General features: G+C 42.4%; 1 protein-coding gene across 5 annotated transcripts in view; it reads left to right on the forward strand.

The window, feature by feature from the left end:
* Window positions 1–409: 409 nt before the first annotated feature.
* The window catches only part of SRSF11 (serine and arginine rich splicing factor 11), a 202,495-nt gene continuing 187,671 nt past the window's right edge, over window positions 410–15,233 (forward strand). For all 5 annotated transcript variants that reach the window (XM_030205240.1, XM_030205241.1, XM_030205242.1 and 2 more), the window contains exon 1: window positions 410–749. In XM_030205240.1, the coding sequence (XP_030061100.1) occupies window positions 628–749 (122 nt within the window). In that variant the 5' untranslated portion in view covers window positions 410–627. The remainder of the gene's footprint in view (window positions 750–15,233) is intronic.

Consider the following 15,233-nt stretch of genomic DNA (forward strand, 5'->3'; position numbering starts at 1 on the left):
AGCTATCAAATAAATTAAAAAGCTGTTCAATAAGTGACCCCCCCCCCCAAAAAAAAAAACAAACCTCTTTTGTTCTCCACCTTTTAAGGCACTGCCTACCAATAGAAACAGCTTTAGCTTGTTACGGATGGACCAACAATAAAAAAACGACAATGTAGATGCAGCAGCTCATCATAGGTTTGCTTGCTTTGTTTTGAGTAACGGGGATGACGGCTGCGCTGGGAAGGGGAAACTTAGATTGTCCTAATTGGCTTCCTTGCTTACAACGGACTATAGGCTAACTTCCACTCCAGTTTATTAAACCTCCTTGAACTGTTCTACCACAGAGTAAAGCCTACTTGTTTATTGGGACACGAAATCGTCCGATACGGAAGGTGCCGATCGAGTGAAACGCAAAGCGCATGCGCCGGAACCGAGCATTGTGGGATAGTGCGGCCCTGCAAGATTTGGTTTTGTCGCTGGCTCATGGTGGCGGTTTGGCGACTTAATAACGGTTTCACCAGCCTTGTTCTAAGAACAAGTCTATTGGGATACCCATAAAAAAACTTTCGCTGATTCTTAGGTTACTAATTTGGTATTTTACTTTTTTATATATATATTTAATGTGTTGAAGCAGGGAAAAGCGAAATGAGTTCCAGCACCGACGTGATCCAGGTGACGAATGTCTCCCCCAGCGCCAGCTCGGAGCAGATGAAAACCCTCTTCGGATTCCTCGGACAAATCGAGGATTTGCGGCTTTTCCCGCCCGAGTACGTACACAACTGTCTGCCTGTTTGCAACAGGTTTGGGTAGCTTCGTTTGGCCCTGGGTGACGTGCGGGATTTCGCGGTTTGACATGAAACACCCGTGCGGCCTAGGCCTGAGCGAAGCTGCCTCGTTGTGGTAACAAGACGCGTTGTACGCGCGCTAGTGGGGGGAGGGGAAGGGAGTGTATATGTGTGTGTTAAAGGGTTCCACATCAGCCCCCACTCCCCATCCCTAGAGATGGGTATATTCCTTCCATCTATCCGCAATTTCAAAACTAACTCGGGGAAGTGGTCTTTGTCAGCGCTATTTAGCGTTTTGTTTTGTATAGAAAGACTGCAGAAAGGAGTTTCTGTCTAAGATATTCTTTTCAATGTAGAATTCATTCTTTGATTTAAAACTCTTGTCGATACCCTGTAAACTGTGGGGAACAGTACTAGATTGTTAGTAAACAACGTTAAATGGCCAATTAATTCAGCGCAGGTTAGCATGGCCGGCCTGCATGGTATCAGATATATAGTTAAACGGTTACTTTTCATATTTATTTTCAGAAATGATATGCTTAGGGAAAAAAATTGCAGCTTGAGTATTTCTGTTGTGTAAAAAAAAAATTACTTCAGTGTGCATTGTTAATGGATATACGTTTTTGTGTCTACAGAATGTTTTGTGTATTTACATATCTAAGGAAGGCAGTGGTAAACCAGCCAACTAGTAGTCTGCCAAGAAACTGTTGTGCAAGTGATGGCCCCTATCACAGCTTGGCACTTGGGTACAGGCAGGGAACTGCTTTAACCTACATATTAACAGTAGCTATTGTCAAGTTACATAGTAAATCTTCATACCCTGTAATTATTATTCTAAAACTTCTATAGAAACAGTTTCAGGTTACTTGTAACACTGTTACCTGGTGTGAAAAAATATTTAGAGTACATAAATGCCAGCCAAAAAGTTGTAGGATTCAGAAACTTGTTTTTAAACTTATTACATATTTTTGTTTGTACTTTATTTCTTTGTCCTCTTTTCCAAGCACCCTTCTTCCATCTTTCTTCCTTCCAGAGGCCCTGGCTTCCCATCCCCTTGCCTGTAGGCGTTCTTTCACCTGTTTCCTTTCACCTTGCTTGTCTTAATAGATTTTCCAGCATCCTCTTCCCAGACATTGTCTTGCCACTTGGCTTTTTCACTTTCAGGTACTCACTGTTCTTCCTTCCAGCTTCTCTCTCCAGGCAAGTGTCTGCTCTTCCAGTTTCATACTCTTCAAGTCTATGTGGTCCAGTTTCTTAATTTAACTAAAATGCATATCTAGTTTAAATAGTAAATAAAAGTTGCGGAACCCTTACATGTTGCTTAGTGTCCAAATATTACTGAGTAGCAATTATCTCATTACTTTATGTGTATTTGATATAAATTCCTTTGTAGTAATTTATTTGCTGCATTTGTATTCCACATTTTCCCACCTATTTGCAGGCTCAATGTGGCTTACATTATATAGCAATGGCATCACCATTAACAGTAAGAGGTTCAGCATATTGATACAATTAATGTACAAGAATAACAGGTAGGTAGGGTAAATAAAATGACAATACATAACATACAAGTGAGAGTAGGAAAAAAATGTAATGTTAAATAATGATATGATAAAATAATCAGAAGAGATCAATATTGGTTGGTTCTGGTATAGATTAGATATGGCTGTGCAAGTGTTTTTTTTCCCTTCTGTTAGATGGTCTAAGCAATATGAGTACTAGCTGAATGAGCTTTGGTGGAAATATTCAAAGCTGTTTACCTGGGTAAGATGGTTTGGTTGAAAATTGCTCCCTCTGCCTGTCTAAAAGTACAATAAAAACTAATTCCCATTCAGATAGATAAATAGTGATAGTAGAGATTCTGAAACATGGAGTAGAAAATGGGTGTAATAAACACTAGTGTCACTACTCCCTGTTGACAATTACAGGATCCCAAAGAACCAGGGTCCAATGCATTTTAAAATACCTTTCTTATACCATCATAAATGTAATCACAATCGGAATTCAGTATGTGGCAAAAGGGTGGATCTCTGTCCATAAGGCCCCCATAATAATAGAAAATAAAGTGTGTGTGTGTGGGGGAAGAGTCAACGTACAGGTTGACTAAATTTCAGTTTTGGTTGTGGTACTGAAACTGGCCCCAAATAACATTTTCTGTCCAGTTTCAGTTGAAATGCTATGACCATTGTTTTGGTTTTGTCTGAAACTGAGCGTATTTTTGGAGGAAACTAAAAGTGTGTGCTTTGTCCTGTTTGTCTTCCGAGCAGGAGTTGCCTCGCTCCTCTGCCTATCTTATAATCCCTAGTGGTCTAGGGGCAGTGGTGTGCTGGTAAATTTTTAACAGGCTCTCTTCCTGGTCCACCTCTGCGCCACCCCCCCCCCCCAACAGGCTGTCTCCCCGGTCCATCTCTGCTCGCCTCCCCCCCCCACAACGGGCTCTCTCCCCGGTCCACCTCTGTGCGTGTGTCCCCCAAACTGCAGAGCTGGCTATAGCTGGGGAGAGAGCCTGGGAGAGGGGCAGTGCATTACTCTCTCCAGGAAGTCTGAGATTCTGTGGTGCAGGGCAAGCCGGCTCTGCTCTTCTCCTCCTCCCCTCCCCTGTGGTGCAAGGCAATCCGGCTCTTCTCCTCCTCCCCCGCTCGAGCTACAGGGTCCCAGTCTCTGAGGCCAAGATGCATCAACCAAACGTAAAAGAAAGTAAAATGTAAAAGTACTTACCGAATTTGAAAAAAACGAAGAATGCATTAAAAAAAAACACCTCAGAAATGTTTGTTGCGGTATTCAAAAGTCGGATGCATGAATACCTTCGGTAAAGTGTCGGTACGTTAAAAAAAAAAAGGGTCTTTGGACGTCCGTTATGGACGTCCTTTAAGGATGGGCTTCGCTCCCCCCTGCATTAAAAAAATCGTGATTTTAGGCAGCCCCGGCCCCCTTCCTTCCTCTCTCTTTAAACAGCTCCCGCCCCCCCCCCCCTCCGTCTTACCGGGCCCTCGCAGCGCCTCTCACCTCTGTGTGAAGGCGCTGCAACGGCAAGAACAGCTGATCCTCTTCACTGAAGAGTCTTTGGACGTTCCTCCTTTCGTCCAGGGCCCGCCCTCGTCTGACGTAGGTTACTTATGTCAGATGAGGGCGGGCCCTGGACGAAAGGAGGGACGTCCGAAGACTCTTCAGCGAAGAGGATCAGCTGTTCTTGCTGTTGCAGTGCCTTCACACAGAGGTGAGAGGCGCTGCGAGGGCCCGGTAAGACGGTGGGGGGGGGAGCGGCGGCGACGACCTCGGGGGGCGGCGGGGCATGGGGCGGAGGATGGCGGGAGCTGTTTAGAAAGGGAGGGAGGGGGGCCAGGGCTACCTAAAATCACGATTTTTTTTTAATGCAGGGGGGAGCGGGGAGCAGCGGCGACCTCGGGCGGGGGGGGGGCAAACACGCCCACAAGGACGTGTTATGACGTGTCTGTATGACAGCTCTGGCCTTACCGACAGCTCTGACCACACATTAAATATATCGTGGTAAATGAGTTGGTGCAATTGTCGGTATGGTTAGTGCATCCCGAATCGTTCACATTACAATGGTAGTTACTCGTTTTTATTCCGTTTTCGTTACCTGCTACCGCCGTTGGAAAAAACTGTTTAGTGCATGCCATGGTTTACTGCTTGTTCGTTAATGGCTCATTATTGGCTCGTTAAAGTTTAGTGCATCTGGCCCTGAGTCCAGTACATACCTGAAGAAGGCAACCTGGTTGTCCAGTGGATTCTTCAGGGCAGGCAGAGAAGATCCCTAGTCTTTCCTGCCCGCTGCCGGCGCTGACTCTTCTGCGGCGCTACTGCATCGCTCTTCAAAATGGCCACCGAGACTTACAAGAGCGGCCTCCAAGACTTCAGCAGAAGTCTTGTGAGGCCGCTGCTGGAAGTCTCAACGGCCATTTTTAAAGAGCGATCCGGCAGCAGGGGATGGTCAGTGCAGGCAGCGGGCAGGCAAGACTGGGGATCTTTCCTGCCTGCCCCGAAGAATCCACTGGACAACCAGGGTGGTTGCCTTCTTCAGATATGTACACTGGACTCGGAGCCTGGGACCCTGTAGCTTGGGGGAGGGAGTGAGGAGAGCCGGCTCGCTCTGAAGAACAACTGGCTCGCAAGATGGTAAAAAATGTAACAGCCGGCTCTTGTGAGCCGGTGTGAGCTGGCTCCAGCACACCACTGTCTAGGGGTGTAGTCAGGGCAGGAATGATCACTAGTTGCTCTTCTCCATGATCTAAAAATGTCTGCCATGTCCTTTAGTGGCAATCTAATGAGACTGCCGCAAGAGGTCACGGCATCCATTTTGAGAGTAGAGCTGACATGGGCAAGTGCGGCTCGGGATCACTTTTGGCTCTGATTGTACTACTTGATTACCAGCGATTGTAAGGTAGTTGGGGGGGGGGGGGGGACTCTGCATTCTGTATTTTTTGTGCAATGCAATTGCTAATAATGCTGTTATGATCTTTTATAAATGCTTGATAAACATTTTGAAATTTGGGATAATAAGCTCTTTAGGATTTAGCCTCTCTGCAGAGATATATCAGCTGTCACTCCAAACATCATGCAAAGTCAGCCATTGTAATATTTTATTTATTCATTCTTATATGCCTCAATTATCCAAAAACAAGTTTTGGTTCAGTGTGGCTTACAGTTAACAATTAGTTGAGATTTCAAGTGATGCATTACAATTACAAAGTAGTGTAGAAAATCAGAAGCACATACAGATTAACCATAAAATGTATTGAAAAGGTAGTTTTTTAGTTCTTATCTGAACTGAAGATAGTTTGAAATGCTTCTTGTGACCTTGGGAATTGAATTCCACCATTTAGAGCCCAGATAACTAAATCCAGCCGTATAGATGGATTTGTAAATTGTTTCTGCAGGTGGGTTGGTGAAGTAGTAAATAACTTCTGGTTCCTGGGCTTTCGTTTCTAGGTGATAGTTCAATCAGGTCTAGCATGTAATCTGGAGATATGCCAAACAATATTTTGAAAATGAGAGTGCTAGTTTTGAAAAATAGTCTGGCCTTGATTGGGAGCCTATGTAGCATTACCAATAGTGTGGTTGCTCTTTCATATTTTAACTTCTGTAATAGAAGTCTTACTGCCTGTGAGTTTTAGTATGTTTTATTTGCACCCTACATATGCTGCATTACAATTGTGTAGTTGGGACATAACTAAATGTATCTGGTACAATGGAATGATTGTCATAACCATACTCTGTAAGCCACATTGAGCCTGCAAATAGGTGGGAAAATGTGGGTTACAAATGCAATAAAATAAATAAATATGAAATGATTGGGAAAATAGTCTCTAATCCGTCTTAATTTCCTTAGAGTTTTGAAACACTTTGATGTTACTTCTGAAACCCGATTTGCAAGAGTCTGATGTTAATAAAGTATAATTCCTATCCTAGTATTTTTAGTTGTTTCAATATGGTATGGTATGTTGGTCAATTGTAAAGTTTTGGTAGGAAGTGGGATTATGCGAGCTAGATAGAACCATGAATTTGGTTTTATCTCTAATTTTTAGTTTGAAAATTGTGGCTCACTTTCCCATAAGGTCCAGCCCTTTTTTAACCTTATCCGATTATTTCTGTGATGTTGCTATTAAAAGGTATGTATATAGTAACATCAGCATATATAAAGGGGTTGAATCCCATTTTTTCTAGTCATTTGCTGAGTGGGGCTATCATAAGGTTGAATAATATAGATGATATTGGTGAACCTTATGGCACTTCACATTGATATCCAAGAAGCTGAAAACTAATTAGACATATTTACAAGATAAGACCTAGTCCTTAGAAAACCATTGAACCAAGCTGTCCCTGCGCCACTAATTTTCATATTGTTGAGTAGAGTTATTAGTGTTGTGTGGTCTACTAGATCAAAAGCACTTGACATACCAAATTGTAGTAGTAGAATTTTATGACGTGTGGCATATTAATCTTCTGAATTTTGTCATCAGGGTAGTTATGACTGTCTCAGAGCTATAGAGTGGTCTGAAACGTGATTGAGAGCTATGGAAGACTGAGAAATGCATTGGATATTCTATTGTTGTGCTACGAGACCCTCCATCGTTTTGGTCAATAAGAGTATTGAGGCTACTGGGCTATAATTTCTGAGTTCACTGATTACTTATGACGTTCTTAGGGATTGGAGCGAGTATAATGTCGTTCTTGTCAGAAGGGAAATGACTATTCGAGAACATGTATTTTCTTTCCAATTTCCTACAAATTTTCTTCATTTCTAGTAGTTCATTATTAAACCAGGGACGTGGTTGTTTTTATTTTAAGTGGTGCTATTTTGTTCGATGTGTTTTTGCTTAGTTCATCCCAATTTCTCATGAAATGTATTTTGTTGATATGTTTGATCATTCATCGTTGTAACCAGAAGCTATGATTAGCACTAAAAGCACTATTGCTTTTAGTTTTTCATTAGCTGAGGCCCATGTTTGCAGAGGCTATTTTTGCTTGGAGGTAAAATATGATCTTTGATTATTTAAATTATTATTTCTATTGTGGCTTGGATACTGTTTGAGTGATTCTAAAGAATTTGCAGGCTCTGTTGAGTATGATGAAGATGCAGCGTTCTAATTAAACTTGTGGCGTGCAGAAGCTAGATTCTATGAGAGAGGAATCTGCAGTGATTGTTTTCAAGCATAAGTAATGGTCAGCTTATAGTGTTAGTGGGGAAATATTGCAATTTAAATTAAGTTTATATATTATAAAATAATTTGTGAAATGTATTCTTGATTTGTAATTTTTCAGAGCATACAATCCTTGCATTAAGTATCATCAATGGGCTTTTTTTTTATTCTGGATTGTGCATCAGGCTGATATAATGTCGACAATGTAGACCAGAGTCTGGACTCCTTTACCTTATTTTAGTAAGAATATATATCATGCTTGTCCTTAATCAGTTTTTATAACCAAATACAAAACAAGAGATAGCTCAAGGCTACTTTCTCTTATTTCTGTACAGTTTGGATAAGTATAAAAAAAACTGGTATTCGTAAATTTTTACACAAAGTTCCTGCATTAACTTGGGAACATAAATGTGCCAGGCTTGTTGAAGTCCTTATGAAGGTGGCCAATCCCTGTTGTCAGCCTTTGCTTGCAGGTTTGCTGACTGGAGAGTAATGATCTCCTTAGGGTTTAGCAGAGGGCTGCTGACTGCAAGCTCTGATAATGCCCTGTGTGCTTCATTGGTTCACGTTCATACAGTTAATAAAAAAATGGAGTCGGTGGATAAAAGTGGAACCAGATGATTCTTTCTTAGGCTCAGCAATTGTGAGTAAGGATAAACCCGACACAGCTGTATTTTAGCATACAAATATGCCTTCGTCAGGGGTAAATTCTCTTGTATAAAAATTGCGGGTGTTGAAAAAAAGAGTCAAGAACTCTGGTTCTGTATTCAGTAATGCACTTGGAAACAACTTCAATGAAGCTCAGCAAGTAAAAATCCTAAAAGGACATGAAACTCAGAGCATCTTGCTGGAAATGTTTTTTGCAATATTTGGCAGTCACCAATAATTTTTGTAGGTCAGACCATCGTTTTGTACTTTTTCTCGGGGCCTCAGAAAGGTAAAGCAGCTTCCAAGGCTATCATTACCAGATGGCTTCATGAGGTTATTTTCTCTGTATACATTCTGGGTGGTCGATCCTTGGTAGTTCATTTGCGGGCAGACTCTATGCGGGCATTGGCTACTTCCTGGACGAGATTTGTATGGCAGCAACTTAGTTACCCACCCACACTTTTGTCCTTGTAGATGTCTTTGCCAGGGTGGATTATTCGTTTGGGGCCGTGGTTCTTTCCTCCGGTCTTCTGTCTGCGCCCCCCCCCCCCCCTGTTTAGATACTGCTTTTCTGCATCCCACAAGTTTCTGGATTCATCTGCTGCTGATGCTAAGGAATATAAAATTATCTTACCTAATAATTTTATTTCGTTTAGTCACAGCAGATGAATCAAGTATCCTGCCCTTATCTGTTTCTGGTCTCCCTAGATTTGGAACCTCTGTCTTGTGAAAAGTTTGCTGCATGTTTTTGTTTGGGTGGGGGGGTGGAGTTTCTTGTTTTTTTTCTCCCTTTTTTTTAGACTTTCACAACTGATTGGTCTGCGGGTGATGCGGCTCTATGAGGAAGGGAGGTGGTTGATTCTCTGTCTTCTTCTGCTTTATGAGGTATACTGACTGGCCAGAGAGCATGACGTCCTACTAGGCACAGTACAAAGCTGTGTGCTCTATCTCCACCTGCTGGTAGATGGACACAACCCACAAGTTTCTGGATTCATCTGCTACGACTAAAGGAAAGAAAATTATCGGGTAAGATATTCTACATTTTTGCTCATGTCATGAGCCTGTGAGCACTTCTTACAGATAGACACGTGTACGCATGCACGTGCGTGCATACACAAACACTTGCAGGGAGGTTGGAAAAATTTTCATGAGCCATGCTTTCCCTGCTTGTTTGCCTGTAGTTTAACTATGTTTATAGCTACTCTGAATTTTATGAATTTTGTCCAACTGCTGGATGTTGAGCTCTCAGTGCCTATTATAAAGAATAAAGTTACAGAACACGAAGACAAACATGATTAAATGGGACAGAGTCAGCATGGATTCAGCCAAGGGAAGCCTTGCCTCACCAATTTGCTTAATTTCTTTGAAGGCGTAAACAAACATCTAGATGTCTAGATTTTCAGAAGACTCCTAAAAAAATTAAAGCCTTGGGATAGGAGGCAATGTTCCGTTCCTTGGCATAGCAGCAGATGAATCCAGAAAATGGTTGCATATTTCTTTCTCCAGCAGTTGGTGGATGGCTTCACATCAGCTCCTGGATTCTTCATTTGGGGTGCTCCAGTTCTAGCTTGTCTAGCTCAGTTGAACTTGGAGGTGTTTGGCTGAGCGGTTCCATCTTTGAAGGCATACCTGTGATCACCCCCAGTGTCCACTGCCTGTTCTACCTGGTCTTTGCTCACAGGTTAAAAAAAAAAAAAACAAACAAAAAAAAAATACCCTTCACAGGAGGAAAAGAAACGGCGCAATAGGGTCGGCTTGGCTCTTTTTGTGCTGCTATGCTTGGAGGCAATCCTGGGAGAGAGTTCCAGTGTGGGAAACCCCATTTTGGGCAGAATCCTACAGACCAGAGTCAGCAGACACTCAGTAGTCAGGTGAGTGGCCCCTTTAAGAATTTGATTGCTGTCGGCTCTTTGCGGCTTCAGGAGCTTGTCTGCTCACCGCTGCAGGAAGTGGTGTTTGACTGGGTGCTCGGAGGCCTTGTCAGGGGAGAGGGCTTCCCTTCCCACCGATCGGGTGGTTTCCTGCACAGGACCATATGATGTGCGTTTGTGGCCTGATTTTTCCCGCTGGCAGGCTCCGTTGTAAAAGCTGCGGTTTTGCTACATCAGGCAGAGTCGGACCCAGGATCCCTCCCGGACTCTCTCTCCACAGGTTTCAGCGGGGAGCCTGACTTCTACATGGGCTGGATTGGGGATGAGTTGTTTGACCCTTCTGGGGCCCTGGAGCCATTTTCTCCAGATTTTATTGTTGCATCAGGCCTACTTATTAAAAAGGCTGTTCCTGCTGAAATGTTCTATCTTGTAGTATGGCCTGTCTGTGGGGCCCTCAGCATCACCTCTGTCTGCAGATGCAGAGATGGTACCACTTAGCTGAACATATCCAAGCTCAAATGAGCTAGCCAAGCTAGAAGACGCGCACCCCAAATGAAGAATCCAGGAGCTAGTGTGAAGCTGTCCACCACCTGCTGGAGATAGATATACAATCAGTTTCTGGATTAATCTGCTGCAACTAAAGAAAAAAAATGATCAGGTAAAACATAATTTTTCCTGTGGATTAGGAATTGATTATTGGACTGAAAACAGGGAGTAGGTTTAAATGGTTATTTCTCTCAATGAAGGAGGGTGAATAATGGAGTGCCGCAGGGAGCCTTACTGGGATCAGTGCTATTTTAACATATTTATATAGGATCAGGAAATCAGAATGACAAATGAGGTAATTACATTTGCAGATGACATAAAACTATTTGTTGTTAAAACACACATGCAGACTGTGAAAATTTGTAGGAAGACCTTAGGAAATTGGAAGACTGTGCATCCAAATAATAGATGAAATTTAATGACAAATGCAAAATGATGCACATTGGGAAGAATAATCTGAGTCATAGTTACCTAATGGAAAATCTAGTTGCCATTGTAGACAGTACACTGAAATCTTTTGCCCAGTGTGCAGCAGCCAAAAAAGCAAACAATGCTAGGAATTATTAGGAAAGGGATGGTAAATAAGACCACAAATATTGTATTACCTCTTTGTTGCTCCATGATGTGACCTTACCTTGAGTATTGCGTTCAATTCTGGTCGTCATACCTTAAAAAAAAATAGCAGAATTGGAAAACGTCTAAAGAAGAGTGACCAAAATGATAAAGGGGGATGGAACTTCTCCCATATGAGGAAAGGCTATAGAAGTTAGGGCTCTTAAGCTTGGAAAAGAGACGGCTGAAGGGAGATATGATTGAGGTCTACAAAATCCTGAGTGGTGTAGAACGAGTAGAAGTGACTCTTATTATTTTGTACAAAGACTAGGGGATATGCAATAAAGTTACATGGAAATACTTTTAAAGCAAATAGGAGGAAATATTTTTTAATTCAATGAATAGTTAAGCTCTGGAACCCGTCGCCAGAGGATGTGGGAACAGCGATTTGTGGTCTAAAAAAAAAAGTTTGGACAAGTTCCTGGAGGAAAAAAGGTCCATAGTTTGCTATTGAGATTAGACATGGGGAAGCCACTGGTTGCCCAGAGATTGCCAGCATGGAATGTTGTTTGGGTTTCTGCCAGATACTTGTGACCTGAATTGGCCACTGTTAGAAACAGGATACTGGGCTGGATGGACCATTCATCTGACCCAGTATAGCTATTCTTGTGTTCTAGCTTTCAGGATCCAAAGCCACCTTCCTCTGGTTAGGACAGTAGACTGCTATTATGTATGCTGTCCTGACATGTGGAAAGAGGTTTTAAGATATCAACTTATTTCCATTTTCAATTTATATTTATTAATATAGCTACCACATTACTTTATCCTAAACTAAAAATAACGTTTTTTTTTCTACCTTTGTTGTCTGGCTGTTTACTTTTTCTAATTGTGTTGGTCCCAGTCTCTGGTTTCTGCTCTTCTTGTCATCTCTTAACTCTCTTGCCAGGATTTCTTGTACATTTTTATAATTTTTCGTTTTCCATTAATTTTTCATCAGTTTATTTTTCTGCCTCTTTCCTAATTTGTCTTTCTAAAATATCCAGTCTTCAGTTTCCCTATTTACTGTCTTCCTACAGCCTTTTCAACTTTTTCCCTTACACTCTCTCCTATTCTATTTCCTCTTATTCTCCAGTCTCTCACTAACTCTATCCTTTTTCTTTTCCCCTTCCATTCAGCATTTGCCCCCTCTCCTCCCATCCAGCGTCTGGCCCTGCTGCCACTTCTTTTTCTCCAGACCAGCAACAGCAGCGGCAAAACAATTTTAAAAGCCATTGCAAGGCCAGCTCTGCCCCGAAACAGGAAGTGACGAGAGGGGTTGAACTAGCAGTTGCATTTATACAGAGTTATCCCTGTGATGGCTTTTAACTTGTTTTGCCTTCTGGAAAGAAGCAGCAATAGCAGCAGCAGAGGGGAAAGACGCAGTCAGCGTTCTGTGCTGCAGTCCAGAACTGCGCTGCTAACTAAAGAAAGGTGTGTGGCTTAGAGGAAACATTTTGGTGAAGTACTGCACATTTTTATAACAATTTCTGTTACATTAACTGGGTGGTCAATAAAATCAGCTGGGTAGTGTGCCCATTGAGAAGGTCCTGGGAAGAACACTGCTTTCAACTACAACCTGGACTCTTCGTTGTTTCAGATAACTGAGCAGTAGCATCACATGCCATCACATGGCTAGTCTAAACTACAGAAGATGTTTTTGTTTTTTTATTGTTCAGTAGCAAATCCATTGTTTTAAATTCTGATTCTCAAGACATTTATAGGAGTCTGGTTTTCATGTGATACATAAATCCACAAAAAATATTCTTGGTACATATTTGCATGCACATGCTCTAACCAGATTAATTTGTAAATTTTTTTCCACTAAACCAGACTTCTTTGATTATCTTGAGGACCACATTTGGTATTGTGTGATGTCTTTTATTAGATTAAGCTATATTTATTTATTGCATTTGTATCCCACATTTTCCCACCTATTTGCAGGCTCAATGTGGCTTACATAATAACCGTGGTGGCGATCGCCAGTTCCGGTATAACAGATACAGAGTGACAATGTAGAAGGTTCGTGTATGACAGACACATCAGGGATAAGGAGGAAGGGTTGAGTTGTGACCAGTTCGAGTATTAGTTTCGTTGTGTTGCAGGATCGAGGCATTTAAGTTGGGTCATTAGGGTATGCCTTTTTTTTTTATTTGTAGTTTTATTGAAATATCTGCATTGAAATATAACATCATTGGAACCATCCACAAATGATTTTCATAGAAAATATCAAACATTGTTAACTTTTCTTATCATTGTAATTTCTCCTCACCCCTCCCCATCCTCTCTTCTTCCCCCCTCTAGCATTCTTATGAAGCGGTTCCCGAGTGAGCTGGCCATAAGACATAAGGGTCCCAAATATGATGATAAGCTGTTATACTATTTGTACACATTGCTGTGAGTTTAGACATCAAGTGAATATAGTCCAGCTTGTGTAATACCACCGCTGTATCAGGCAGGGATTGTTGTTTCCAAGCTGCCGCCAGCACTAATCTACTAGCCACAAACACCTGCGTGGCCAATCGATGTGCATTCAGCTTCACACATTAGGGTATGCCTTTTTGAATAAGTTAGTTATATGAAGCAAGGGCTGTCTACTATGTCTGTAAAAAGCTACATTTGATGAAAATAATATATTTGTACTGACATACAGTAAATTTAAGATCCTATCAGGTAATAAGAAAATTACAGTTTACAAAAAAAATTGCACAATGCTATGCTGAGCAGTGCTACTAGTATATGTTAAAGCTACACTAGGTAGCAGGCTGCCAGCAGATAACATGCTGCAATCTGTGATTAATAGCCAATTCTTGCTGCTTCTGCTCCTTAAGGCATAACACGCCTCCAGTAGCAGGTGATGAGATGTTTGTTCGAGCATTGCCTTTTACTGCGCTGTATTGCGTTTTTACAATATAGATCCAAATATATTTTCCGTAGCCTGTCTCTGGATCGGTCCAGAAACTGACTGGTGGGTTATGCACTCTTTCCAGCAGGTGGAGACTGAGAACTCTTGACTCTAGAGAGCCAATAAGAGCCTTGGCCATCTAGCCCTAGATTCAGTGTTCTCAGTCTCCAGCATGTGGAAGGAGGTGAGCCCTTCAGTCTCTTCAAAGAACCTTTTTTTTTTTTTTTAATTTTCTCTAGCCTTTGTTAAAAAAAAAAAAAAAGTTTAGTCTCCTTTCTATATTTTCTTCTGTGCCCCGGGGTTTTTTGCTGCAAGTGACTGAGTGCAGTATACACTTCAATCGGCGCGAGGGGTGTTACACCCAGGGGGGGTAACAGGTCCCTCCCCCTAATTCCTCCTACAGTCCCCCAGCCACTTTTATGGGTGATTCGGACTGGGGAGTCTCAGTCTCTCCATCGGGAGAGCATTTTAGCTATTGGAGAGGCAGCAGCGATTAAAAAAAAAAACAAAAAAAAAAACCCTAAGTGGCAAAGAAAACAGCAACACGAATGAACAGAGCAGCTCCTTTGGCGCCGGGTTTTTGTGTGTAGGATTTCGGTTGGAGCAGTCGGCTGCCGTCCTTTGTCTTAAAAAAAAAAAAGACACTATGTCGGAAAAGCTTGAGGTGCATGGTCTATTAGCATTGGGGGGGGGGGGGGGGAGGTCAAAGCCTCTGGCGCTTGTAAATTCTGTACTGCGGTTGAAGTGTCTGAGTCGGCCAGTCCTGTTCCAGTGGGTTCTGTTACGGTTCCTTCGCCTCCTGTTTCTTTGGCTCGGGTGGCTGAGTCTCTACATGCTGCTGTTTTGGTGGGAACAGTGGCCATTTTACCATCTCCAGCCATTGTAGAGGACTGGGCCCTTTCTACTTTACCTCAACCGGCTGGTCATCCAGCTGCGGTGCTTCCAGCTCAGGAGGGAGGTTTCCCTCTAGAATTGTGCTGCAGATGTATAAGGCGTTTTTGTTGAAACAGGGAGTTCCTTCTTCTCTCCCTTCTGCTGACTCGGGGTCCAGGCAGGTGGTTCCTGCAAAAAGAGCTACAGAGTCCTAGAACCTAGAGGACGAACAGGCTTTGGATCAGGAGTTGGATATGCCCAGGAGATGGAAGGACTGGATGACCCGCAGTTGGGAGATCCTGCTTCATCAGAGGCAGGGGCGGATTAGTCTTTACCAGGTGAGGATCCGTTGGTGGTTCGCATCTTTCACAAG

Source organism: Microcaecilia unicolor, chromosome 6, assembly GCF_901765095.1.
Source record: "Microcaecilia unicolor chromosome 6, aMicUni1.1, whole genome shotgun sequence".
Lineage (NCBI taxonomy): Eukaryota > Metazoa > Chordata > Amphibia > Gymnophiona > Siphonopidae > Microcaecilia > Microcaecilia unicolor.